Source organism: Watersipora subatra, chromosome 4 (genome assembly GCF_963576615.1).
Source record: "Watersipora subatra chromosome 4, tzWatSuba1.1, whole genome shotgun sequence".
Classification (NCBI taxonomy): Eukaryota; Metazoa; Bryozoa; class Gymnolaemata; order Cheilostomatida; family Watersiporidae; genus Watersipora; species Watersipora subatra.
Genome location: NC_088711.1, coordinates 2,701,676 through 2,728,117, shown reverse-complemented (window position 1 = coordinate 2,728,117; position 26,442 = coordinate 2,701,676). Strand labels below are relative to the sequence as shown.

General features: G+C 36.3%; 2 protein-coding genes across 4 annotated transcripts in view; both read right to left on the bottom strand.

Moving 5' to 3' along the window:
- The window catches only part of LOC137394765 (uncharacterized), a 37,704-nt gene extending 36,129 nt beyond the window's left edge, over nt 1-1,575 (bottom strand). For all 3 annotated transcript variants that reach the window (XR_010978370.1, XR_010978371.1, XM_068081527.1), the window contains exon 1: nt 1,457-1,575. Coding sequence is in view for 1 of the 3 variants with exons in the window: in XM_068081527.1 (XP_067937628.1) it covers nt 1,457-1,568 (112 nt within the window). In the remaining 2 variants the exon portion in view is untranslated. The remainder of the gene's footprint in view (nt 1-1,456) is intronic.
- Nucleotides 1,576-11,645: 10,070 nt separating this feature from the next.
- Nucleotides 11,646-24,289, bottom strand: LOC137393765 (uncharacterized). Its single transcript, XM_068080454.1, has 9 exons — nt 24,275-24,289; nt 23,795-23,919; nt 19,250-19,414; nt 18,986-19,131; nt 18,085-18,226; nt 16,409-16,540; nt 15,182-15,283; nt 13,394-13,585; nt 11,646-11,943 (listed from the first exon to the last, which is right to left on the bottom strand). The coding sequence occupies exons 2-8, from the start codon at nt 23,913-23,915 to the stop codon at nt 13,401-13,403; spliced, it is 993 nt and encodes a 330-aa protein (XP_067936555.1). The 5' UTR covers nt 23,916-23,919; nt 24,275-24,289; the 3' UTR covers nt 11,646-11,943; nt 13,394-13,400.
- Nucleotides 24,290-26,442: the final 2,153 nt, after the last annotated feature.

Below are 26,442 nucleotides of genomic sequence, written 5' to 3'. Positions count from 1 at the left end.
TTCAAACAGATAGCCCACAGTGTTCTTTAGACTTTCTAACACAAATTACTACTCTGGTTTCATAACAATAATCCCTGAATGTGTTCATTGAGGACAATTGTCCTTATTGTGTGAAATCGCAGTTTTGAGTTTGTTATCTTTAGCTACTTGATATTAGCGATTATATTGTATTATCAGCATACCTGACGATCTCTCATAGCGTACTAGACTACAGGTATGCTAGGATATATAATAGAGATGCCTCTATTTGAGGTTTTATCTTCTAAGTTCAGAAAAAGAGAAAACAATATTTTGAAGGCTAACTTGAGTTAGCCTTCAAAATGAGTTTAGGAACCTGCACTGACTTGACACCTTACGTTATATAGAATTTTATGAGCTGATCAGCTAGCGAATAATATATCATTTCCCTAAAAACAGGGCAGCCTACAAAAGCAATTTCAAACCTATCATTAAAGTGAAAAAAGGAACCGAACTTTCAAGTCCTGTCAATAACTTCAAAATGATAAAGCAATAGTGATTGCCTAGCAAACAGTAAACACTATTCTAGATGCAGTACAACCGATTACAAAAATGATTTCTTCATCTAAAGCAGGGTTCTTAATTTGTGAGCAGCGACTTCATTCGGGGTCAAGTGACGACCTGCCAGGGATTGCCTAAAACCATTGGAAATATAGGTTTTTGTCTATTCTAATCCGTAAAACTTAATAATTTATTGTAAACCTTTTTATTATTGGTAGCTAGCATTTGTTTTTATTATATTCACAGAAACAAGCTCAACCTTCACTCTGACCTTGGCCTATTTACATGTACTGGCACAACAATTTTAACAATGTAGTTCACTATAGTTAAAATTGACACCAAGTGTTTCAAAGTTTTACATAAGTATACAGCGTGAATATGGTGAATCCGCAATGTAGAAAAGTAAATAAATGCAAGTCATACAGTAAAGCTTTATTGTATTTGTATTTTAATCCAAAGCAGAAACGTACTATGAATAAAATATAATTGCATATTGTTTCGTAGTTAAACAAAGTTTTATCTACTGTATGTTTAGATTCCATCAATGAAAATATATCCTGAATACCATATAGTTACTTTGTGACTGCAATATACTTTATAACAGTACATAGACCTATGAATAAAAATAATTTTACGGTTGGGTTTGCTATCTTGCGGAGAGTTATACTAAAAAGATCACATGACTCTAAAGATAGAGCACAGTTTTTAAGGGTACGAATACAAGCTTTTAATATATCATGTTAGCAGTTTGTTAGTTGCTGTCACGGTGATGTAATGAGAGTCAGTAGACTTGATGACATCATCTATGTTCCTAACAGCCCTACCTACACCTGTACTTCTGCTTTTTAGTTAGCCTCTATTTATAACAAATTTATGATTATACTTTTAGCTAGGGTATTTACTACACCTAGTACCACTTTATGTCATATGTTCTTACCTTTATTGTGAATATCTGTCTCAGTTCTAAAGGTGGATGGAGCAAACAGAACGAAAGTGATCACTACCGTAACAGCCCCGATCAAACAAACCAGCTTCATAGACTTGATCATCGTCAGCATTTTACTGCTAAAGGAAAATCCAGTAACCAATCAAGACTTGTACAAACATTAGCCCCAATTACAGCCATGCATTATTACATTGAAACCAACAATTACATTCATTATTAATTTGGATCAATAGTTTCCTATTATCTACTTACAATAAGCGTGGAGTTGCCTGAGATTATCACAATGAAACAACTTGACAGACTTAAAGCAACACTGGCTCGTTGCCAGCACTTTTACTACTAAAGGAAAATCTGATAACCAATCAGCATTCTACAAGCATTAGCTGCAATTACAACCTTCGTCCTACAGTGACTGAAAGCAAACAGTGTGCTATTTGATAACTGTCTGTTAAAAACGAGTGAGAAGATCAGCGACCTTCCTCTACTAGTATGAATCTGCTAGCAATAAGCCTGGCATATCCCTGGATGATTGCAATGAGCTTATTTCTTATATTTTCAGTCAAATAGCCAGCAAGTGGATGTTTAAGGAGCTGGTTATCAGAAACCAGATAGAATTTGAGACCAAATATTTTTAGAGCTCTGATGGAAGGTACGGAGCCTATTCGTGTGAAGTTTGGATGAAATCAGCTAAACATGTAGAAATGATATTGTTTACATGGACTAACTGACACCAGAGCATACTATGACAAAGTGATCTTTTTGATCCACTTTACTGACTGCCAACTTTGAGCACCATAACCGTTAGTAAACTGACCAGAGAATAACGCTAGACAAGAGCCGCTGCTAGCAGTTCCACCCGAAGAATGATTGTCAGCATTCGTTGTGGGAATGGACATAAAAATCTTAACTTTTGTTATCTGGTGGCAACATGGTATGCGGGATTGGAAACAACACACATCACAAGAATGAGATGCCTTATTACATTGTTATCGATTTGCTAAATTGGCGCATCTTGGATATTCGTGTATTCTTCATATGACCCTTACTAATGTGCTTGGTGCACAGGCTACTTGAAGTAAAATGTCTATACCTAGCGGCTTTCAGGCTCTGTACGACCGACCGAGGTGCTGTATTGCTGAGGTGCTGTACGACTTAAATATTGTATTGCTGAGGTGCTGTAGTACTCGAGTACTGTAAATTGAAGTAATTAGTTCCAGCAGCCAAATTTATGCTGAGCAACTGAAAATTTCTTTTTACTGGAAAGGCTATAGCATCTTTTAGCAGTAAGCAGAGCGCGGTGCAGAGTCACTATAATTATAGAATTTTCCAGACAAAGTTTAAGGTGGGCATTAGAGTTGTTATGGTGAATGGAAAATGCAAACATTGAAGCTACCAGGAAACACTTGGTCTATCAAGTCCTTTGTCTATATTGTTTAGTCAACTTTAATGTACATAATGTTTATCACAAACCCTGGTATGTGAGTCAGTATATATATTGCAATATATATTATATATTTATATATCTATATATATTTATATATATATAAAAAATTGTGCCCTCACCCCGATTAATCCATATGGGTGATAATTTCTGCTCTAATAATAATATATAAGTATATATATATATATACAGTCAAACATGGATAACTCGAACTTCACGGGACCGAGCAAAAGTGTTCGAATTATCAGAGCGTTCAAGTTATCAGAGCACTGTCACAAGTCCATGTATTTACTTATTTATTAGTAGATACATGAACATATACAAACTATAATATAAATCAAAAGCACAAATGGCTTGTTTTGAATTAAATGCTTCTAATGTAAAGTTTAAAACGTTTTTATCAAAAAGTATAGAGGTTTTTCTATCACTTGAGATTGGTTCATTGTTTGAGGTGATGTTATTGCCAGGACGTTTTTTAGATTGACATTGGCAAAACTTGATCGTTGTTGAAATGCTCAAAAGAAAAGACTTTTTTTTTGGGGGTTTACCCACGATCAATTTTGCCGTTTTTTCTTGAAGTTTATGCAAAGATTACCTTACTTTACCTGGGATTCGTTAAGAGCAACACTCCGAGACATTTCAATTAGAAGTTTTACGAGGTTTTACGTACATTCTATATCACTCACGCTTTTTTAAAAGATACTTATTGAATGTACACACGTATTCTGTGTTTAGGTCAAACGATGAATAGTGTTTTGTAGCTAAGACAACGTATACGTTTAATTACAACAATTTTTAAGACGTTTTAAACATTCAATATTCCAACGTTGATTCAACATGGAATCAACGTCGGAAAACTATTCATCACGGGCTAGCTGGGTTACGCCACGCACTCAAGGATTTTCGCCACGCACATACAAAACAAAAACAACATGCGATTTTTGTTTTGTATGCGCGTGGCGAAAATCCTTGCACGCGTGACCTGGCTAGCCCGTGCTATTCCGTATAGCAGTATAAATCAAATTTCACCAAACCTTTAGAAAAGTCGTTGACAAAAATATTTTGCCGATGGAGGTAATAACGACGATTATGAATTACGAAAAGATGAGGTTTAGCTCTATGGCTTTGAATAAAGTGATTTTCTAAAGCGATAACAACCGTTTCGGTAGCCGTTGGGCAAAAAAACAGTTCGAATTAACAGTGTTGAGTTCGAGTTATATATAGCAATTTATCATTACGTGGGAACGGACCAAAGAAACCGTTCGAATTAACCATGTGTTCGAGCTATCCGTGGGTGAGTTATCCATGTTTGACTGTATATATATATATATATATATATATATATACAGTCAAACATGGATAACTCACCCACGGATAGCTCGAACACATGGTTAATTCGAACGGTTTCTTTGGTTTCTTTGGTATATATATATATATATATATATATATATATATATATATATATATAGAGCTAGAGTGTTGGAATAAGTTAATGTTACTTATCTTTTTTCCAGATTGATGTTTTACTATGGGGTCACGACAGGTCTGTTTCGTGCTGGTGCACTCTTCAGGTGACTTGCGTTAAATGATGAGATTGATGATGAGATTTAACATGAAGAGATTTAAATGATGAGATTTAACGCAAGTCACCTGAAGAGTGCACCAGTACAAAACAGACCTGCTGTGACCCCAGAGAAACAACAACCTGAATTTTAAAATAAGTAACCTTAACCTAATACAGCACTCTAGTTATTTATAACACTTCGCACTTTTCCGAGCGTAGAGTGCTATTAGCAATAGTTTTGACTACTTATCTAATTTATATAAATATATATAAAAAAATTGTTTCTTCACCCTGGTTAATCCATATGGATGGTAACTTCTTCTCTAACTCGGGTCTCCTACCAGAGACCTGGGAGTTTGAGCACTCGCCTCAAGATCTTAGCTGTTCCCAATAGCGCACTTTTCTGCAACTTATTTGAGTTGATTGCTGTCGGTATCTGGGCAAGCCACATTTTATGCGCCGGCGTTATTGCGCCCAGTGCCCCAATGACTACTGGAATTACAGTTGTTCTTACATTCCAGCATTTTTCAAGCTCTTCTCCAAGAGGGAGATATTTCGCTTCCTTTGCTTATTCTCTGCTGGCTATATTGTAGTCATTGGGTACTGCTATATCTATTATAGTAGCCCTCTTGTTCTCCTTGTCTACCACCACTATATCTGGTTGGTTTGCTAGGACATGCTTGTCAGTCTGGATGTAGAAGTCCCAGAGGATCTTAGCGCAGTCATTTTCAGTAACCTTACCAGGAGTTTCCCACCACTGTTGTGGTTTATTAAGGCCATACTCATCACATAGACTTCTATACACAACACCTGCAACACGATTATGCCGCTCAGTGTAGGCGTTTTCTGCTAGCTACTTGCAGCCACTGATGATGTGTTGGATGGTCTCAGGCGCATCTTTGCAGTCTGCATCTAGGATCGTCTCTAGTGTGATAGATTTTTGTTTGGAGTTGCCTTGTTGGGAGCACTTGCTCTTGGGCTGCCATGAGTAGCGACTCTGTATTGGCCATTAGGTTTCCTTTGTTCAGCCACATATATGTCTGATGAAGATCGCCAACCTTAGATATTTGTTGGTGGTAAGCACCATGAAGAGGTTTCATGTGCCAGTCAATTTCCTCATCATCAGGGCGAAGCTCCATTGTCAGAGCAGCCGATTGAAATTCAGCTAGCAAGTTATCTAAAGTGGCCATGGAGGCTGCATAGGCTTTGATGCTTTGTTCTTCCTCTTTCACTGTCTGCTGTACACTTTTGAGTCCCCTCCCGCCATCTTTCCTATCGAGATACAATCTAGTAATATCAGATTTTGGGTGGAGTGCTCCATGCATGGTCAGCAGTTTACAAGTTGCTATATCTGTTTCCTTGATGGCTTTCTCAGTCCACTTTATTACGCCTGCTGGATATCTTATTACTGGCAGTGCGTAAGTATTTATTGTCATGACTTGATTCCTGGCATTGAGCTGGCTCCGTAGGACCTGCCGAAGGCGTTTCTTGTATTCGGTAATGGCTTTGTGACGTACCTCGGCTTTGCGGTTGATGTTGCTTTGCATAATCTCCAAGTACTTGTACCCTCCTTCTATATCTTTGATGAAACCATTTGGCATTCTTCGGCCATCTGTGAGCAGAGAATGGTCTTTCTTAAGAATTAGCCTTCCACATTTCTAAATACCGAAGGTCATTCCGATGTCCTTGCTGTATACCTGAGTAAGGTGTATTAGCGAATCAATGTCCCTTTCTTTGTTAGCGTACAGCTTGATGTTATCCATGTAGAAAAGCTGGTTTATCTTGGTGCCACTCTTAAACTGGTACCCATATTGAGTCTTCTCCAGCATACTGCTTAGAGGGTTTAGGCATATGCAGAAGAGCAGCGGTGATAAGGAGTCACCTTGATAGATGCCTCCTTTAAATTTTACACCCACCAGCTTTTTGCCATTAGCCTCCAGTTCCGTCTTCCATTTCGTCATTGACATCTTGATGAATGCCACAAGAACAGGGTGAAAATTGTACATACTGAGGCACTCAAGTATCTAACTATGGGAAATTGAGTCATAGGCTTTTTTATAGTCAATCCAAGCCATGGCAAGATTAGTATGCCTTCTCCTGCTGTCTTGACAGACCGTCCGATCCGCCAGTAACTGATGTTTGGCTCCTCGGGTGTTGCGCCCAATTCCTTTTCGAGCACTGGTCATATAGTGACTTATATGCTCTTCCAGTTTGTCTGCAACTATTCCTGAGAGCAGTTTCCAGGTGGTGGGCAAGCACATTATTGGTCGATAGTTCTTGGGAATCGGCCACTGCATTGGGTCTTTCATCAGAAGTACAGTTCGTCCTTTGGCCAGCCATTCCGGATGGTCGCCTTCTTCTATTAGGCATCCCATCTGCTTAGCCAATCTAGTGTAAAGCGATGTCAATTTTTTCAACCAGAAAGCTTGAATCATGTCATGGCCAAGTGCTGCCCAGTTCTTCATACGCTGCACTCTGCACTTGATGTCCACTTTGCTGATGGTGAGTCCTTGCTGAGCCACAGTGTGTTGGTGGCTCTCTTTAAGCCTCTTTACCCAATTTGCAGTGGTGTTATGAATAGTCTCTTTCTTCCAGAACTTTGAGGTGCTGGATTGGAGAGGATCTGACATTGGCCTTCGCAGTTCACCTTTGAACTGGAAATACACTTTATATGGATTATTGATGAACTGTTTGTTCATTATCTTGTTATCCCGCTCTTTAGTGTACCGCTTCAGTCGTGCCGAGAGCGCTACTAGCTGCTGTTTGGCAGATTCTAGAGCTTCTATTGTGGCTTCCCTTATTGAACACTCCAAACTGTGGTTAGATTTCTCACTGAGCCTACTAACTTTCTTGCGCAAGTCCTTTATCTTATTTTGTAGCCTCAGCTGACAAGTTGGAATGGCTTGAAGCCTTGTTGAAAGTGGCTTAATACTAGAGCTGCACAACGATTAAAAAAATTAATCGCGATTAATAACTGGTCTGAACCAGTTAATCTTTGATTAATCTTAGAATTAATCTAGCAAAAACCCGCTTATTCAAAAACAAATAATACGGCTACATATAAATTAATTATATTTGAGACAATAATTGTTAACAGGAGTACATGTTATGTACAAGGTACATAAGTTACAAAGTATTAGCTATTATGAGTATGAAAATAGTCCATGAAAGTCTATAATTAAGCCAGTCAAAAGTTGAGGCAACACCGTTTATTCACATTTACCGAATGAAGAGATGCCCTCTTCCTACATACAATATTGCCAGCTTTAGAGAATAGCCCGTTCACCGGGGACAGTAGTGGTGGTAGTCAGCAGTAGTAGTTATTGTCTGCGACAGCTGGTGATAAATTCTGAGCGGTATGATAAGAATTAGTTAAATGATATCTTAATGATGATGTGCTGTGGTGGCAGGCAAATTCTTTCTGGCATATTTTGCACTTCACTTACTTGTTTTTGCTTCCGACAATGTATGAAAATGCGTTAGCTAGTCTGGAGTATGGCGCCTTACAGTGCCTCGCGTTGCGTGTTCGCAACTCGAGTTGATCAACTCGAGTTGTGAACGCGCAACACGACTTTTCAAAAGTAAGGTGCAATATATTGGTATTACGGTAGCATAACCGTAGATCTAGTTATATTAACAATGGTACATCAATAGGCACCCGTTAGCTAATAGAAATTAAACGGTATGTACTGTAAAACTAGAGCTAATAGCGAATTATTAGAATTATACTGTGCCGAGTTTGCAACTCGAGTTGTACAACTCGAGTTGCACCACTCGAGTTGTACAACTCGAGTTTGTAAATATAACTCGAGTTGTACAACTCGAGTTGCACAACTCGATTTCATCAAAACCCAAGCCGAGTTCTTTCAACAGCAACTCGAGTTCAACAACTCGGCTTGAGAACATCTCATCATTTTATTTTCTCTAGCAATATTTTCTATATATGGAATTTATTTTGGTGCATCATTAAACGCCGTTGAAATAATTTCTATGTTCATTTTCGGTGTTTTCATTTTCATCACTACAGCCCCAATACAACAAGACAACTTCACAGACTTGATCATCGTCAGCATTTGACTGCTAAAGGAAAAACCAATAATTAATCAGTACTTGTACAAGCATTAGCCCTGATTACAGCCATTATAACATTAAAACCAAAAATTACATTTTATACTAATTTGAATGATTAAATGTCTATTATCCACTTGCAGTAAGCGTGGAGCTCCCCAGGATTATTACAATGAAACAGCTTGACAGATTTAAAGCAAGACTTGCCCTTTGCTAGCATTTTTACTACTAAAGGAAAATCTGATAACCAATCAGCACTCGTACAACCATTAGCTCCAATTACAACCTTCCTTCCACAGTGACTGAAAGGAACTAGAAGTCCATTTGATAATGGTCTATTTAAAATGAGTAAGAAGATCAGCGGCCATTCTCTATTAGTATGGATCATTAAATTCTTACTACCCTATCTATTAGCAATAAGCCTGGCATATCCCTGGATGATTGCAACGAGCTTGAATCTTATTTCTTTCAGTTTCAGTCAAGTAGCCGGCAAGTGGATGTTAAAGAAGCTGGTTATCAGAAAACAGATAAAATTTGAGACCAAATATTTCTAGAGCCCTGGTGAAAGGTACAGAGTCTTCCCTTTAGAGCCCTGGTGGAAGGTACAGAGTCTTCCCTTTAGAGCCCTGGTGGAAGGTACAGAGTCTTCCCTTTAGAGCCCTGGTGGAAGGTACAGAGTCTTCCATTTAGAGCCCTGGTGGAAGGTACAGAGTCTTCCCTTTAGAGCCCTGGTGGAAGGTACAGAGTCTTTCCTTTAGAGCCCTGGTGAAAGGTACAGAGTCTTCCCTTTAGAGCCCTGGTGGAAGGTACAGAGTCTTCCCTTTAGAGCCCTGGTGGAAGGTACAGAGTCTTCCCTTTAGAGCCCTGGTGGAAGGTACAGAGTCTTCCCTTTAGAGCCCTGGTGGAAGGTACAGAGTCTTCCCTTTAGAGCTCTGGTGGAAGGTACAGAGTCTATGCGTATGAAGTTGAGATAAAATCAGCTAAACATGTGGAAATAATAGCAATTACATGGACTAACAGACACATGTGCTCTCCATGACAAAGTGATCTTTATTAATACACTTTTCTGACTGTCAACTTTGGGCAACATAAACATTGGTCAGAGCTTTTCAATGTTTTTATTGTATGCATTACATTATGAGCGACGAGACTGCGTTTAGAAATACCCTAAAAAGCTGACCAAAGAATAATGGTGAACAACAGCTGTTGTTGGCTCTACCAAATAAGGAGTTGTCAGCATACATTAGGGGATTGTTTCAAGAAATTCTAATTTTTGTTACCAAACAGCTGAAAGGTGTGCAGGATTAGAAAGAACACACATCACAAGCGTGAGCTACCTCATTACATTATCATTGCCTTGCTGCTTTGACAGTCTAGGATACTCTTGTACTCATTGTATGACCCTTACTGATGTGCTTGGTGCACAGGCTAATTGAGGTAAAATTTCTATACCTAACTGCTTTTAGGCTCTGCATGACTGAGGTACTGTATGACTAAAGTACTGTATGAATGAGGGGCTGTATGACTGAGGTACTGTATGACTGAGGTACTGTATGACTGAGGTGCTGTATGACTGAGGCGCTGTATGACTGAGGTACTGTACGACAGAGTGCTGTATGACTGAGGTGCTGTACAGCTGAGGTACCTACTGTTCGACTGAGGTACTGTATGACTGAGATACTGTATGACTGAGGTACTGTATGACTGAGGTACCGTACAACAGAGTGCTGTATGATTGAGGTGCTGTACAGCTGAGATACCTACCGTTTGACTGAGGTACTATATGACTGAGGTACTGTACGAGTGAGGTACTGTATGACTGAGGTACTGTACGACTGAGGTACTGTACGACTGAGGCGCTGTATGACTGAGGTATTGTACCAGTGAGGTGCTATACGACAGAAATGCTGTATACATAAGTGTTGTATTGCTGAGGTGCTGTAGTACTCAAGTAAGGCAGAGTAATACTTTTCCACCAGCAAAATTTATGCCGATCAATTTCCTTATGCTAAAAAGGCTAAAAATTATTATCTTTAATCTAGGAGTTATTTTCACGTTACCTAATGAACAGCCTTTCTAATTATACATGTAGTTGTATGTAGTTGTCTTCTTTGTAGGGTATTTGTATGACGAGACAGAAAGCTATGACCCTGGCTTTTATATGGCAGGAGCACTGCTCATCCTCAGCTGCATGGGTTTTTCTCTTTTGGAAATTCCGTTCATCAAAAAGAAAGATTTGCAGATGCTATCAGAACAACAAGTTGTGAATAAGAAGAACGAGGGGAGATAATCTCAATCAATTTACATATACTGTAGTTATTTTCCTACTTCCTTACTATTTGCTATCCAGGGAATAATAGCTTGTGTAAGTGCATGTTTCACATAGATGTAGATGTAAGCATACAGAGTAGCTATAGTAAGGAGTCAATTCTCATAGAACTCATACTAATAGCTCTATTATCACTTCCAAACATCTATTTGAAAAGCTAAATATTTTTTATTTGCTTTGTTTACTACCGCGCTTACTTTTGTTATACTACATATTTCAAGCCTTTGTACTGTATATCTTAGACATTGTACTGCATTCTACAATACGTCTTGTATGTTTATTTGAACCAAAGGCTAAAATATGTATTGAAAGAATGTTATAATAATCATAAACTTGTCATAGACTGAATTTAATAGAGATTTGAGGTGGTATGAAAACAGAGACACTAGTATACCCTATAAACAGTCTAGCCATTTTATAATGTCAACAAGTGTGTTTACTACTCTGTACATTATCTACTGGTTTCTTAATCTTACTCAGTGCTACTTAATTCATGTTGATTCTGTTACTGTGGCAGAGTCCTATGCAAACATTCAATTATTCTCCTGATGCATGTTCACTTGCCAAAATTTAATAGTGAAGCGAATGATAAAACTAGGTAGTGACAAGGATTGCAGGTGCTCTATTTGTGGCACTCGTAGTTGGACTCATATATAGGAACTGTAATGCATACTAACTTGGAGCACTCTTTTATTTTCAGGGCTCATTATCATCATTTTCTATTTATAAGCTGTAATTGGATTATTTTCAGATCACATGATCTCCTTGTTCTTTTCTTAGTTGTTTATTGATAAGATTTAAGAAAGTAAATTAACAACAAATATATCTAAAAGTTGTTTGTATTACAAGACAGCATCTCATATTAACAGAGCAAATGGTTATACTAGCTGTTCAACAGCTTTATAAGAATTGTGTTAATAGGCAACATTGTATTATATCTAGTTTCTTGGCATAGCCAGGCAAAGCATTATATTCATATAACCATTTTTTCATGATTATTCGGTCAGCATCGCAACTTGCTCGCTGTCGCAGGAGCAAATCAGTTTCTCCATAAGTAGAGGATATCTTAGTATGCACTACAATACAAAAAGATCGTTTAGCAAGAGCTTCTTTAGGAGTTATTCACCCTTGTCAGACAGAAGGCTACCAACTCATGTCCTTGCTCATACTATAGCAAGCACACCAGCTTATTTACACTTGCTGAGACAAATGAAAGGCACGGTGTCCGCTGTAATTGGCAACCTGGCTTTACGGATTATAGCTATGCTGCCGGAGTTACATGTGCCTGTAATCTCAGCTGAATTCAGAAATAGAGAAATGTTAGCTTTTAACTTACGCATCTACATGTATAGGAACACACTTCCTGTGGTAATACTAACCTCAATAATTAGCTAACTAGTAAAACATATAAACCAGAGAAAACACTATAAATTGAGAAGTGGGGACAGTCACAAAAAGGTTTCTGGCTTGCTGGGTACATTTTTAGCCACAGTATTTAATTGATTGTTATAAATTAATTAATAAAATGGATGTTCTATTACTTTTCGTAGTAACTATTAGCTAGAGTAAACACACGCCTAATGTTCCTTACATTTACAAACAATATAAAGAGTTTAGTTTAGTCAATGACCTTGTTTAATCAGTTGAGCTCTTAACTAGCCACAATCATCTTTTTCAAAGTAATAGGAGCTTTTATGTGAGCGATGCCATGTCCTATGAACATGTGACCCCCAGTCAGCCTTGAGTTCCTTTGAGTAATCATTAGAGCTATTATTGCATTATTTATGGTGAAATAATTTAAACTTTTGCACTCATAGTGGTTTTTACTTATAAAGTTGTTCAAAGTGTATCTCCACCACTTGACTTATCTATTAGTTTTTGTAAGTACAGATAATTCTATGTAGTAGACTTTCTGTTTTCCAATTTCATTATCTTCGCTTTAAATAAATATGCTTATAGTATTATAATTGAAATGTTTGTTTTTGGACTTACATGTATAATATGGTGATTGGTTAAGTGGCTAAATTAGGCCTGTTACTAGATACATGTAGATGATGAATCTGCCCCTGAGATTCACTATGTTTTCGTGACGCGGATGATACAGATTTGGAGTTGTGCGCACATTGAAATGCCGTGCAATAAGTGTTGCATTGAACATTTGCATGTTGCGAATTAACTTGAGCACTCTGTTAATAAAGAACGATTTTATGACAGAGGTAATCGCTGTGCATCCGGAACTGCTCGAGTCGAAATAAGAATGGCTGAAGGGTAAAAAATGTTTAAAATGGAATAGCTTGCGGGTATTTTCTTACACATTGGCAAATATCATTTCCATCTTTCACAAGCATAAGAAATGAGGTTAAATTTTGCGAGCAGCAAAACTCGCTTGACTTGCGGATTTTTGCTGCTTCTGTTTTGCGGATGACAAACTTGCGGATCAACCGAGTAATGGAATTGTAGTGATGATATTTACCTTTGTTAATAAACACGATACAGTCTGCCACACAATACATAAAGTATAATCACCAAGAGACTATAGGTTTCCTGGTTTAGCCTCTCCTCGGTGTATTTGATTACCCTTCCATCCGAGATTATAAATAGTATAAGTGTTTTCCCTTCCTCCATGCACTTTTGAACAGTGATGATGGTAAGTGTAGACTGACTTGCACGGATTTGTTACATTAAAGCCAAGAAGATAACGCATGGTGTATATCAAACCTAAAAGTGTTAACAACATGTCTTATATATGTATAAGCTATAAGACTCTTAGCGTATGACAGCCACATGTGCAGCTGTATAACATATTTCTAGCCGACTAGATACATAACAATATCATAAATAATATAGTAAATAAATTGATCAATTGTACCACAGTTTTTATCGCTATAGCGAGATTAAAGGTCCATTTACAACAGGACTCAGACAAACATAGGAATATAATAATAAGCTTATTTAATATGTTTGCTATTAACTACAACTTGTAATCATAATGTAAGCCCACTTTACTTACTCTAAATTTCAAAAATAAATGTACTATTTTAGGGGATATTAGTAAAAATGTATACATTTTATTTTTCTCAGAAGTTTTAGCTTGAAATCTCATATTGACAGTTCTCAGTCAGCAACAGATTGATGGCATCAATAAAATATGATTTTGTCGCTATGTATCTTTTGACGACAAAAAGATTGAGCTGCCAACAATGCTCAACCCGCACTAACTAGGCTGAAGAGCAGAGCTATGTATGAGTGTTTTTGATCGAGTGCTATTGACTGTAAACAATATATAAAGAGTTTTCAGTTGAATACAACCGCACACTCAAGTACCCAAATATCGACAGCAATTGTATCTGGGGTGTCAAACATGACAATACTTGAGCACACGTTAAAGTTACTGGACAGATGAAAGAGCAATATTTAGGAAAAAGCTATGTTTAGATTGAGCAAGGTTTGCTAGAACCAATTGTTTTGTTGTTGTTCTACTGGCCCTCTGTGGTTTTTCCTTGGGTCTGAGGTCACTGCCTGGTAGTGATCATTGGTGGTCACCGCACCGCCTGGAAATTAGGTGTGCTGCACTGAGGCCTGACGTCTGCCCGGCCAATTACGATGGGTTTGGGTAACAAGCAACTATGGTGGTATTTTTATGGCAAACAGTTGAGCTTAGCAAGCCAAACAAACAGATAGCATACAAGATACGGATACACGGAATCAAAATCTAAATGGGATTATCAGAAAACAGGTTTCACGGTTTTAAGAAATAAAGAACAAAATCAGTGAAATCAATCCTCACACGGAATTCTTTTATAAGAGGTTTTTGAGTTTGACGAAAACCCTACAAGCTAACAACTGAAGTTCAACTTTATACCAAAACAGTAAATATTTGGTGATCACTTTATTTATATCAGATAAGAAGTTATTCGCTCTTGCGCAGCTTGTCAAGCTACGATGAACACGGTACGTGTACACATATCAAAAGATGTGCTGTAATTTAAAGAAACGATTGAATTCACTGGCATACTTTGCTAAAATTGTATTTCAGAATTGGTGATCAACACAGTGTTCATTCTTGTGTTCTGACAGATGAGATCAACTTTACTTATTTATATTTAAAAAGAATTATATAATGTTAGCGATATTTTCATATGTTACTCATGAAAGTGAACCTTTTAGTAAATGATAGATATGTGTTCTGTTAACTAAAAACAATTGTTGACTGACAAATCAAACAGCTAGAAATTTAACTAGTTGTGTAAACTATTCAATGCATGATTAGTGACTTCTCCGGTAAGTGAGGAGAGCCTCTGAGCAGAACCTTACCATTTTCTGCTTGGTTCATGTTGATTGGATAATTGAGCTTTTCCTTGATAAAAGACTCGTTGAGAGCCTCCTTGAGGACAAATATGTGAGTATCGTGGGAACCTGAAAGAGTTGATGCTAGCTGACCAGCTGAGAGAATAAGGTCACTATTAATAGCAGCTGACATGAAAAATTCAGGTTTTAATTACACTTTTGGACAGTTTCAACTTCAACATTCTTTTGAAATATCAAATAGAAAAAGCCAAAATTACTTGGATTATTAGCTAGAATAGGCATCTAAAGATTGCTTGATCAAACGCCTTCACTTTACAATCAAAGCATGCAGATATGATAGGTTTTAAAAGATCACTTTCGACAATTGCCAATTTTTACAAGTTTTCTTGATTTTAAGTTTGTGTAAATAGTGAATTATATTATGGCACTCCATATAATAAGAGGTTTAAACCAATTGTTATAATTTTGTAACCATCGCTCTAAGACAAATGCGGAACGATTGTAATTAAGAAGCCAAGTTTTGGAAAATAAGAAACCCAAACTAGGGACTTTCTTTGATAAGTCTCTATAAAAATTGTTTGTGATTTTGTGCAATGTCAAGTGGTGAAAGCATACAACCAGTGCAGCACTGAATGTAGAGAGCATTAAATACAACGGCCATCATAGGCTAATTGTCTCACAACTGTACATTGGCTAGCCAACATTGACTTAGAGAGTTTTTGTAGCTCATTCGTCTATGTTGTACTAAAAATGTCTTCATTACGTCAGAGCTGGAGTTTTTCTCAGAAGTTTTTTATGTTTTTAAAATTGGTGCTTTTATTAATATCAATTTTACTGCTCAAAAATGAAAGAGTGCTATGTATTATTTCAGTTAATTTTAATTATGAAATGCCGTCAAATAACCTTTAAACATCAGTATAGGTTTTGGTAAATCATCAACAAACATGCTACATATGTAAATAAAACTTAATATCTGATTACTGTTACTTAATAAAAGGAGGTAATTCTGGCACTGTTAGTTAACAAGGTGAGGTAACTCTGGCACTGTTAGACAAACAAGAAGAGACGATTCTGGCACGGTTAATTAACAAGAGGAGGTGATCCTGACACCGTTAGCTAGTGAGAGTAGATAGCCAAAGTATTGTTAGCTTTTGTTGGCCAGCATCGTTAGCTCATATGACCAGGTAGCAGTAACACCAGTAGGTAACTGACTATAATACCACGCTCTCTTACCAGGGTAGTTATTGATGCACATGTGTCGTCTCACCGAGCAGCTCAGGTTTCCTTCATATCTAGTCAGGCTATAAACAAGTTTCTCTTCTAACATCTTCCTGGTGTCAATAAGGTCCAATCCTTCTCCTAAAACTACAGTCATAGTTTCTGTTGTGCAACGGATAATCAAGAGTGTTTAGTGATTGCTTGGACTTTCTTGACCTCTTTCACCCGTTTCTACTAATGTTTGATTGATGAACCGCTGTACAAGCGTTTGCAAATTGGCTGAAAAAGCTTTAGCTTGAGTAGTTTATGTATATAAACTTCATGCTTTGTCGCCGTCTGTCGTCGTTCGGTGTTTGTCCAGCTATGGCGATAAACCATGGACATGGCAATGACATGGCAATGGACCATGCAATGGAGTTATTGGGTGATATGAGTCATTATCAGGGTTAAGATACACATACTGACTCCGCATTACGCGCAACGTCACTAAAGCTTGCTTTCACGGTTCTTGTTAGTAAATTTAGCAAAACGGATCCTGGCTCACTCAAATTAGCCAATGGCAACTACATTACCTGCCACTGTTTATAAGCTGTTTTTTAATATCCGTGCAATACTGAGTTAAAGTTTAGTTTCCTAAAATACGTACAAAAACTAAAACAACACCTTTAAGTTTTAGCTACACTAAAACTAAATACTAATACTTACCTTCAAGTATCTGTTTAGTAAGCTAAATCTATTTAAGTTAAACTTAATGTTTATGCTATACATCTGTCTCGAAGGTAAGTACTCCCACGGTATGTACTGCGTGTAGTACACCGTAATGTTACATTTTCTTGCTGATCATAACCACTAAATGCAGTAAAGTTACTGCAGGTAACTATAGTTACTAATTAGCAATAGAACATATTGTTCTGTTACTAATTTTTAATATGTACAGTATGTACTGTGTATAAATATTTTATGATTTTTACCAAGAGTGTTTGCATTAGATAATTACTATGGGTTTCTATACTACTCTATACAATATTTTTGCTACAAGACTGAAACGAATAAAAAGCATGCAATTTCATACCAAATAATTTTTCATTGTAGCAGTAGCAAAACTGTCTTTATTTAGCCATTACTCGCTAATTGTTTCACAGCTGCCTTTAAAAACCTTCAGAGCTGTTTTATTTTTTCTTTTAATATATTTCAACGAAACACTTTTTTCTCTATATGAAATTTACAAGTTATAGTTGTTTGAAAAAGTTTAAAAACCTTTACGGTTGTTTTATTTTTTCCTTAATTTATTTGAGCTACACAAAACACTTTTCTCATGGTATGAAGTTTGAAAGGTAGAATGGTAACGGTTGTTATATATAACTTAACATATTATGTTAAATAAAAATAAACTTTTCGTGCAGACTTTTTCATTATCCGAGCAACGCCGAGCATCCAGCTAGTTCACCTGTAAGAGTGTGATTGTGTGGGATAAACCTTGGCTAGCCTTAGTTTTGTTCATGTGAACCCAACAAGAAAGTTATCTATACTCACAACATCACTTGCTTTAGGCTAACTGCTTCTATCTTAGGCTATCCTCATTTAAGCTAGATATAACTAAGTAGCAAGAAAATAGTTTAACCCAAAATAACCTCCAAATTCTCTTTGTATTTGCCAAGCCAACATAGTAGTTAACGTGCCCTATGAAGTACCTATATCTCCGTTTAAGGCAATTGCGGGTTTGTTTATCAAAGTTTTGGACGCATAGATTAAGTAATCTGCCATCCTTATCAGACTCTCTTGTTGTACTGGATGAAGTTTCTCGCTGTTTGTCAGGTTTGCTGTCATCACAGTCTAAAGAAACAAAAGCTCTAGAAACCGACAACTCCACATAAGCTTGTCACAATCAAACAACTTCAGCAGGTCTTTGCAAAGAAGCAGAATAATTTATTCCCTTTTTAACATGTTTAACTAATCTATTAATTCTTCAGTGTGCCCTTTACACCGACTTGTTAGCCGAGGCAGCCAATGTCAAGGTCACCCTCTATAGGATTTCTCACACTAGTAGCACTTCCTATACAGTTTTGAAAAGTCGTACATCTTGGAGTTACATGCATATTCTTCAGCTAATGTAGCGGCATTGGATCACAATTTCACCATTTATTCTTTGTAGTAACTTTTGTTCCAAAGTTTTGCGCATATATGATAATCGTTTGAAGACTTATTTGTAACTCCAATCTTTGAGTTCATAAATTTTAATACAAAAAACAAAATTTCCATTAGATTGCCAAGCAGAGATTATTCGAAACTTTTCAAAGTACTCTGCTTGTTGCCAATACTGAATAGTAATGTAAGTGAAATTTATGTGTATAGAAAATGTTGACCTTAAAATGCTGTAATTTGAGTTTGCGCAAATACTTGACAATATTTTTGAGAAATAGATTAAGGCATGACTATAAGCATATCTGATAAAAGTAGTAACTCCTTTTCTTCTATAGAAGTTCATAGAAACAACAAAATATATTATTGATTAGGTTGAACACTGCTCAATGTAAATATTAATGGAAAAAGGCCAACGTAGTACCAATAGTTAGAATTAGCTAGCAAGGGTACCTGTAAATCTTCCTTGTTGATATAAAATAAATGAACCTTCCTCACGCAGGGATGGTTTAGGTTGGACTGCAACACCTCCAAGAGCTCTCGGTTTCGCTCTTCAAGTTGTTTTTCTGAAAACTTTATGTATTGCTTCTGCCTCCTCACTATCAATAAAACCACAAACACCTCAACTACAAGAGCCAATCTATGGTAATATACATATCTTGTTAGCGTAGAAATCATCTGTGGATATGAAGAGATCATAGAAGGTACAAGACTCACTGTTGAAATACATTGTCATGAGATGGAACTGTTGACAGCTAGAATGTGAATAAAGGTGTGCATACTGTGTGCTCGGTTCATCGTACATCTGCTCCTTCTGCAGAGTGGAGCCATAACCAGCTGTTACAGTCTTTCTGGACTGTAACTGTCTTTCTGGACTGATGACTTATATACAACATATACATATACAAACAGCATATACAAACATAACATATACAAACATATATACAACGACGCTTTCATAACATAAACTGTTCATAGAACGTTGATGTTATACGGATTTTGTGTTATACAAACAGTAAATACATCAGAGTTGCCTAATTCATTCCAAGATTTTCTCAAGCACACCGTTTTGGTCCTTCACAAAGAAAAATGATTAAACTTATCTCGTAGCTACGTCTATCGATAATCATCAAATTATTTCTGTGTGTCAGCACTGTTGCAGCTTGATGCCTACGCACACTTAGATGACCCTGGTTTTGGTTGGATCACTACTTAGTGATCAAACCATTTAGAAAGCTAGACAATGGTTCAGTATAATTTACATTTAAGTCCTCTCGCAGGGAGGTTACACTTTTCAAGCTGCTGGTCTTACTCTTTACATCTGTAGCATTTTACTCTGTCTAACATAGATAAAAACATTATTATTAACACTCTCCTGGAGAGTTGACAAAGATGTGTTTTAGAAAATGGTTAATATAATTTGTTTTGTTAATGTTTGTTATAAACTAAAGTTGTTACCATTTTGTTACTACGAAACATTGTATTAATTTGTTAATCAATATAGTTCCTGATTTTGCATTACTATATACTTATGCCTTTTTTGGGTTTTGTAGTTTCATGGTGTAGTTAACACAAGGTTTACTATGGCATAAACTATCAGCCAATAAATAAAATTACCGTAATTCACTTTAACATCTTTACATCGATTAGAACCTTCACTGCGGTGTATTACAACTATAGGAGAGGCGTTGCATAACTTTCTAATTTAATGACTGTACGTACAGTAGCTGTGCTATTGTTAGTTTGTATTAACAACTTTTGTTTTTTTTTCTTTTCACTTTCACTTGGTTTTGGGTTCATGATTATGGTAAGCGGGATTACGGGAGCACACGCATTCAATGTCAATTTAAATCAATTTTTAATAATTTTTTAAAATCTAAGCTGCAAAAAACAATTGTGTATGTCTAAAATAAAATGTAGTAAAACAAAATAGAAGTAAAACAAAATGTATCTTTACTATGGTAAGAGTAGTGTCTGTCTGTCCCCCTGTTCGTCCAAAACTAGGGCTAGAGGTTGAGATAAAAAATTGTTTCCAGCGAGACTCCAACTCATTAGACCGACACTCTAACACCTGCCTCTCCTGATCGATTGCTTTCAGGTATTTCTGAATAATTATGCAGCTGCATATTCTCCACACTTTATCGGCACAACTGATTATCTCTGACTGTTTATCACTATTTTTAGGTTATACTAATGTAGTATTTTGAATAAAGTTTTCATCGTGATGGTACCACGCTTCAAGACTTTCTACTATTATTGTTATAATATGACAAACCTAGAATGCAAAGTCTCTCATACCTGTACAACACTGCTCAAGTTTCAATATCTTATTTTATAAGATATTGAATCTTCATATTTATGAGATATTTTATTTAATATTTTATTTTATAATATTTTACCCCAGTATTACAATCTCTATTTTAGCCGTACTCTTTTTATATAAAATATCTAAGCAAAAAATATCTTTTATAATGTATGTAATAGCCTAAATTAGCTTAATTTGGATTTATGATTTCTTCATTGATAGCATGCTGTGAGTCAGCTATGTAATGCCATGTCACTGGCCAGCCTTATTACACTATGTTATCAGTTAATACAGATGTTATAATCATTGTATTTAGTGACCTGTAGCAGGGTGTCACAAGGGAGTTTTTTTCTACCGTGAAACCTTTAGCAGTAATTTTTCACCCTCATAGTTTATTAATTGATTAAGTTTTTTCTCTTCGAGCTAGTAGTTACCTACATGTAAGTACATCTGACAAGTGCAGAAGACTCCTTTATAGGTACACTAGCTGACAGATGAACAACATGAACCTCAACTGCTTGGGTGTCTCTGGTGAATTCGTTAAGGGTTGTATAAACTAAACCTGGCGAAGGATTGATGCCAAAATACTAGGAAGCGGTCAGAAAAACCTGAATTATGTAATGGTTGCAGACAGCTTCATATCTTACAACATTTAACTCAAACTAAAGAAAAACAGATTTACTATTTAAAGTAAATTAGCATTAGGCCTGCAGTTGCCCATGGTTTCTTACACTTTCACTCAGATAGCCAGCAGCACGCCAGTAGATTGTCAACACAAATTGATAAACTGCTTTCATGACAACAATCTATGAATACGCTCATTGAGGTCTATAATTGTCTTGATGTATGAACGCAGTCTTAAGCTTGTTTTCTTTAGCTAAAGAATTGTAAAGATACAAAGAAATGCAAAAAAGCACACAAGACTGCTGTTAACAGAGCGTGTATGTTAGCTAACTAGCTAGTAAGACTCTAACCATAGAAGTCCTTATTAATACCAAAACACACTACCATATTTGTTCGTTTTATAGACTGCTAACCAGCTAACGCTCATGATAGAGTAAAGCCTGCAAATGCTGAACACAATAAGCCTTCCTAAGTCTTACTCTCACAGGTGAAAAATAATACATGTCTTTTTTCGTTGCCTCGGGATCTCAGTTGGTCAAATGATATGGATGGTGATGCACTCTCTCCTTGCTAAATAATGGTCATAGGTTCCAGAGCCTTTTTAATGCTTTCAGTGTTTCAATATACGCTATTTTACCAAAGATTCTGTCTTACAAATTTTGATAAAGTTACACATAGTAATCACCATGCATGTCATGTAAGTGCCATAAGAAATCGTATTACGGTAATTTTCGGTGTAAGTTTTTTAAAGATTATTCATTAATCTTCATTACATGCAGATATCTGCAAAATGCTATCTTAAAATTATCTATAAGCATGTATACATATATGTATAGATTAAATTCTAACAGTAAGGCCGGTATTTTTATTTTCAAACAGATAGCCCACAGTATTCTTTAGACTTTCTAACACAAATTACTACACTGATTTCATAACAATAATCCCTGAATGTGTTCATTGAGGACAATTGTCCTTATTGTGTGAAATCGCAGTTTTGAGTTTGTTATCTTTAGCTACTTGATATTAGCGATTATATTGTATTATCAGCGTACCTGACGATCTCTCATAGCGTACTAGACTACAGGTATGCTAGGATATATAATAGAGATGCCTCTATTTGAGGTTTTATCTTCTAAGTTCAAAAAAAGAGAAAACAATATTTTGAAGGCTAACTTGAGTTAGCCTTCAAAATGAGTTTAGGAACCTGCACTGACTTGACACCTTACGTTATATAGAATTTTATGAGCTGATCAGGTAGCGAATAATATATCATTTCCCTAACAACAGGGCAGCCTACAAAAGCAATTTCAAACCTATCATTGAAGTGAAAAAAGGAACCGAACTTTCAAGTCCTGTCAATAACTTCAAAATGATAAAGCAATAGTGATTGCCTAGCAAACAGTAAACACTATTCTAGATGCAGTACAACCGATTACAAAAATGATTTCTTCATCTAAAGCAGGGTTCTTAATTTGTGAGCAGCGACTTCATTCGGGGTCAAGTGACGACCTGCCAGGGATTGCCTAAAACCATTGGAAATATAGGTTTTTGTCTATTCTAATCCGTATAACTTAATAATTTATTGTAAACCTTTTTATTATTGGTAGCTAGCATTTGTTTTTATTATATTCACAGAAACAAGCTCAACCTTCACTCTGACCTTGGCCTATTTACATGTACTGGCACAACAATTTTAACAATGTAGTTCACTATAGTTAAAATTGACACCAAGTGTTTCAAAGTTTTACAGAAGTATACAGCGTGAATATGATGAATCCGCAATGTAGAAAAGTAAATAAATGCAAGTCATACAGTAAAGCTTTATTGTATTTGTATTTTAATCCAAAGCAGAAACGTACTATGAATAAAATATAATTGCATATTGTTTCGTAGTTAAACAAAGTTTTATGTACTGTATGTTTAGATTCCAACAATGAAAATATATCCTGAATACCATATATACCCTAGTTACTTTGTGACTGCAATATACTTTATAACATTAAGTAGGCCTTTGAACACACATAATTTTATGGTTGGGTTTGCTATCTTGCGGAGAGTTATACTAAAAGGATCACATGACTCTAAAGATAGAGCACAGTTCTTAAGGGTACGAATACAAGCTTTTAATATATCACGTTAGCAGTTTGTTAGTTGCTGTCACGGTGATGTAATGAGAGTCAGTAGACTTGATGACATCATCTATGTTCCTAACAGCCTTACCTATACCTGTAACTTTGCTTTTTAGTTAGCCTCTATTTATAACAAATTTATGATTATATTTTTAGCTAGGGTATTTACTACGCCTAGTACCACTTTATGTCATATGTTCTTACCTTTATTGTGAATATCTGTCTCAGTTCTAAAGGTGAATGAAGCAAACAGAACGAAAGTGATCACTACTGTAACAGCCCCGATCAAACAAACCGGCTTCATAGACTTGATCATCGTCAGCATTTTACTGCTAAAGGAAAATCCAGTAACCGATCAGTACTTGTACAGACATTAGCCCCAATTACAGCCATGCATTATTACATTGAAACCAACAATTACATTTTATTATAGTTTGGATGGTTAAATTTCTATTATCTACTTACAGTAAGCGTGAAGTTGCCTCGGATTATCACAATCAAAAAGCTTGACAGACTTGAAGCGACACTTGCTTGTCGCCAGCACTTTTACTAACAAAGGACAATCCGATAACCGGTCAGCACTTTACAAACATTAGCCCCAATTACAGCCATGCATTATTACATTGAAACCAACAATTAAATTCATTATTAATTTGGATCAATAGTTTCCTATTATCTACTTACAATGAGCGTGGAGTTGCCTGAGATTATCACAATGAAACAATTTGACAGACTTAAAGCAACACTTGCTTTAAGTCTGCCAGCGCTTTTACTAATAAAGAAAAATCTGATAACCAATCAGCGTTCTACAAGCATTAGCTGCAATTACAACCTTCGTCCTACAGTAACTGAAAGCAAACAGTGTGCTGTTTGATAACTGTCTGTTAAAAACGAGTGAGAAGATCAGCGACCTTCCTCTACTAGTATGAATCTGCTAGCAATAAGCCTGGCATATCCCTGGATGATTGCAACGAGCTTATTTCTTACATTTTCAGTCAAATAGCCAGCAAGTGGATGTTTAAGGAGCTGGTTATCAGAAACCAGATAGAATTTGAGACCAAATATTTTTAGAGCTATGATGGAAGGTACGGAGCCTATTCGTGTAAAGTTTGGATGAAATCAGCTAAACACGTAGAAATGATATTGTTTACATGGACTAACTGACACCAGAGCATACTATGACAAAGTGATCTTTTTGATCCACTTTACTGACTGCCAACTTTGAGCACCATAACCGTTAGTAAACTGACCAGAGAATAACGCTAGACAAGAGCCGCTGCTAGCAGCTCCACCCGAAGAATGATTGTCAGCATTCGTTATGGGAATGGACATAAAAATCTTAACTTTTGTCATCTGGTGGCAACACGGTATGCGGGATTGGAAACAACACACATCACATGAATGAGATGCCTTATTACATTGTTATCGATTTGCTAAATTGGCGCATCTTGGATATTCGTGTATTCTTCGTATGACCCTTACTAATGTGCTTGGTGCACAGGCTACTTGAGGTAAAATGTCTATACCTAGCGGCTTTCAGGCTCTGTACGACCGACCGAGGTGCTGTATTGCTGAGGTGCTGTACGACTTAAATATTGTATTGCTGAGGTGCTGTAGTACTCGAGTACTGTAAATTGAAGTAATTAGTTCCAGCAGCCAAATTTATGCTGAGCAACTGAAAATTTCTTTTTACTGGAAAGGCTATAGCATCTTTTAGCAGTAAGCAGAGCGCGGTGCAGAGTCACTATAATTATAGAATTTTCCAGACAAAGTTTAAGGTGGGCATTAGAGTTGTTATGGTGAATGGAAAATGCAAACATTGAAGCTACCAGGAAACACTTGGTCTATCAAGTCCTTTGTCTATATTGTTTAGTCAACTTTAATGTACATAATGTTTATCACAAACCCTGGTATGTGAGTCAGTATATATATTGCAATATATATTATATATTTATATATCTATATATATTTATATATATATAAAAAATTGTGCCCTCACCCCGATTAATCCATATGGGTGATAATTTCTGCTCTAATAATAATATAAAAGTATATATATATATATATACATATATATACAGTCAAACATGGATAACTCGAACTTCACGGGACCGAGCAAAAGTGTTCGAATTATCAGAGCGTTCAAGTTATCAGAGCACTGTCACAAGTCCATGTATTTACTTATTTATTAGTAGATACATGAACATATACAAACTATAATATAAATCAAAAGCACAAATGGCTTGTTTTGAATTAAATGCTTCTAATGTAAAGTTTAAAACGTTTTTATCAAAAAGTATAGAGGTTTTTCTATCACTTGAGATTGGTTCATTGTTTGAGGTGATGTTATTGCCAGGACGCTTTTTAGATTGACATTGGCAAAACTTGATCGTTGTTGAAATGCTCAAAAGAAAAGACTTTTTTTTTTTGGGGGTTTACCCACGATCAATTTTGCCGTTTTTTCTTGAAGTTTATGCAAAGATTACCTTACTTTACCTGGGATTCGTTAAGAGCAACACTCCGAGACATTTCAATTAGAAGTTTTACGAGGTTTTACGTACATTCTATATCACTCACGCTTTTTTAAAAGATACTTATTGAATGTACACACGTATTCTGTGTTTAGGTCAAACGATGAATAGTGTTTTGTAGCTAAGACAACGTATACGTTTAATTACAACAATTTTTAAGACGTTTTAAACATTCAATATTCCAACGTTGATTCAACATGGAATCAACGTCGGAAAACTATTCATCACGGGCTAGCTGGGTTACGCCACGCACTCAAGGATTTTCGCCACGCACATACAAAACAAAAACAACATGCGATTTTTGTTTTGTATGCGCGTGGC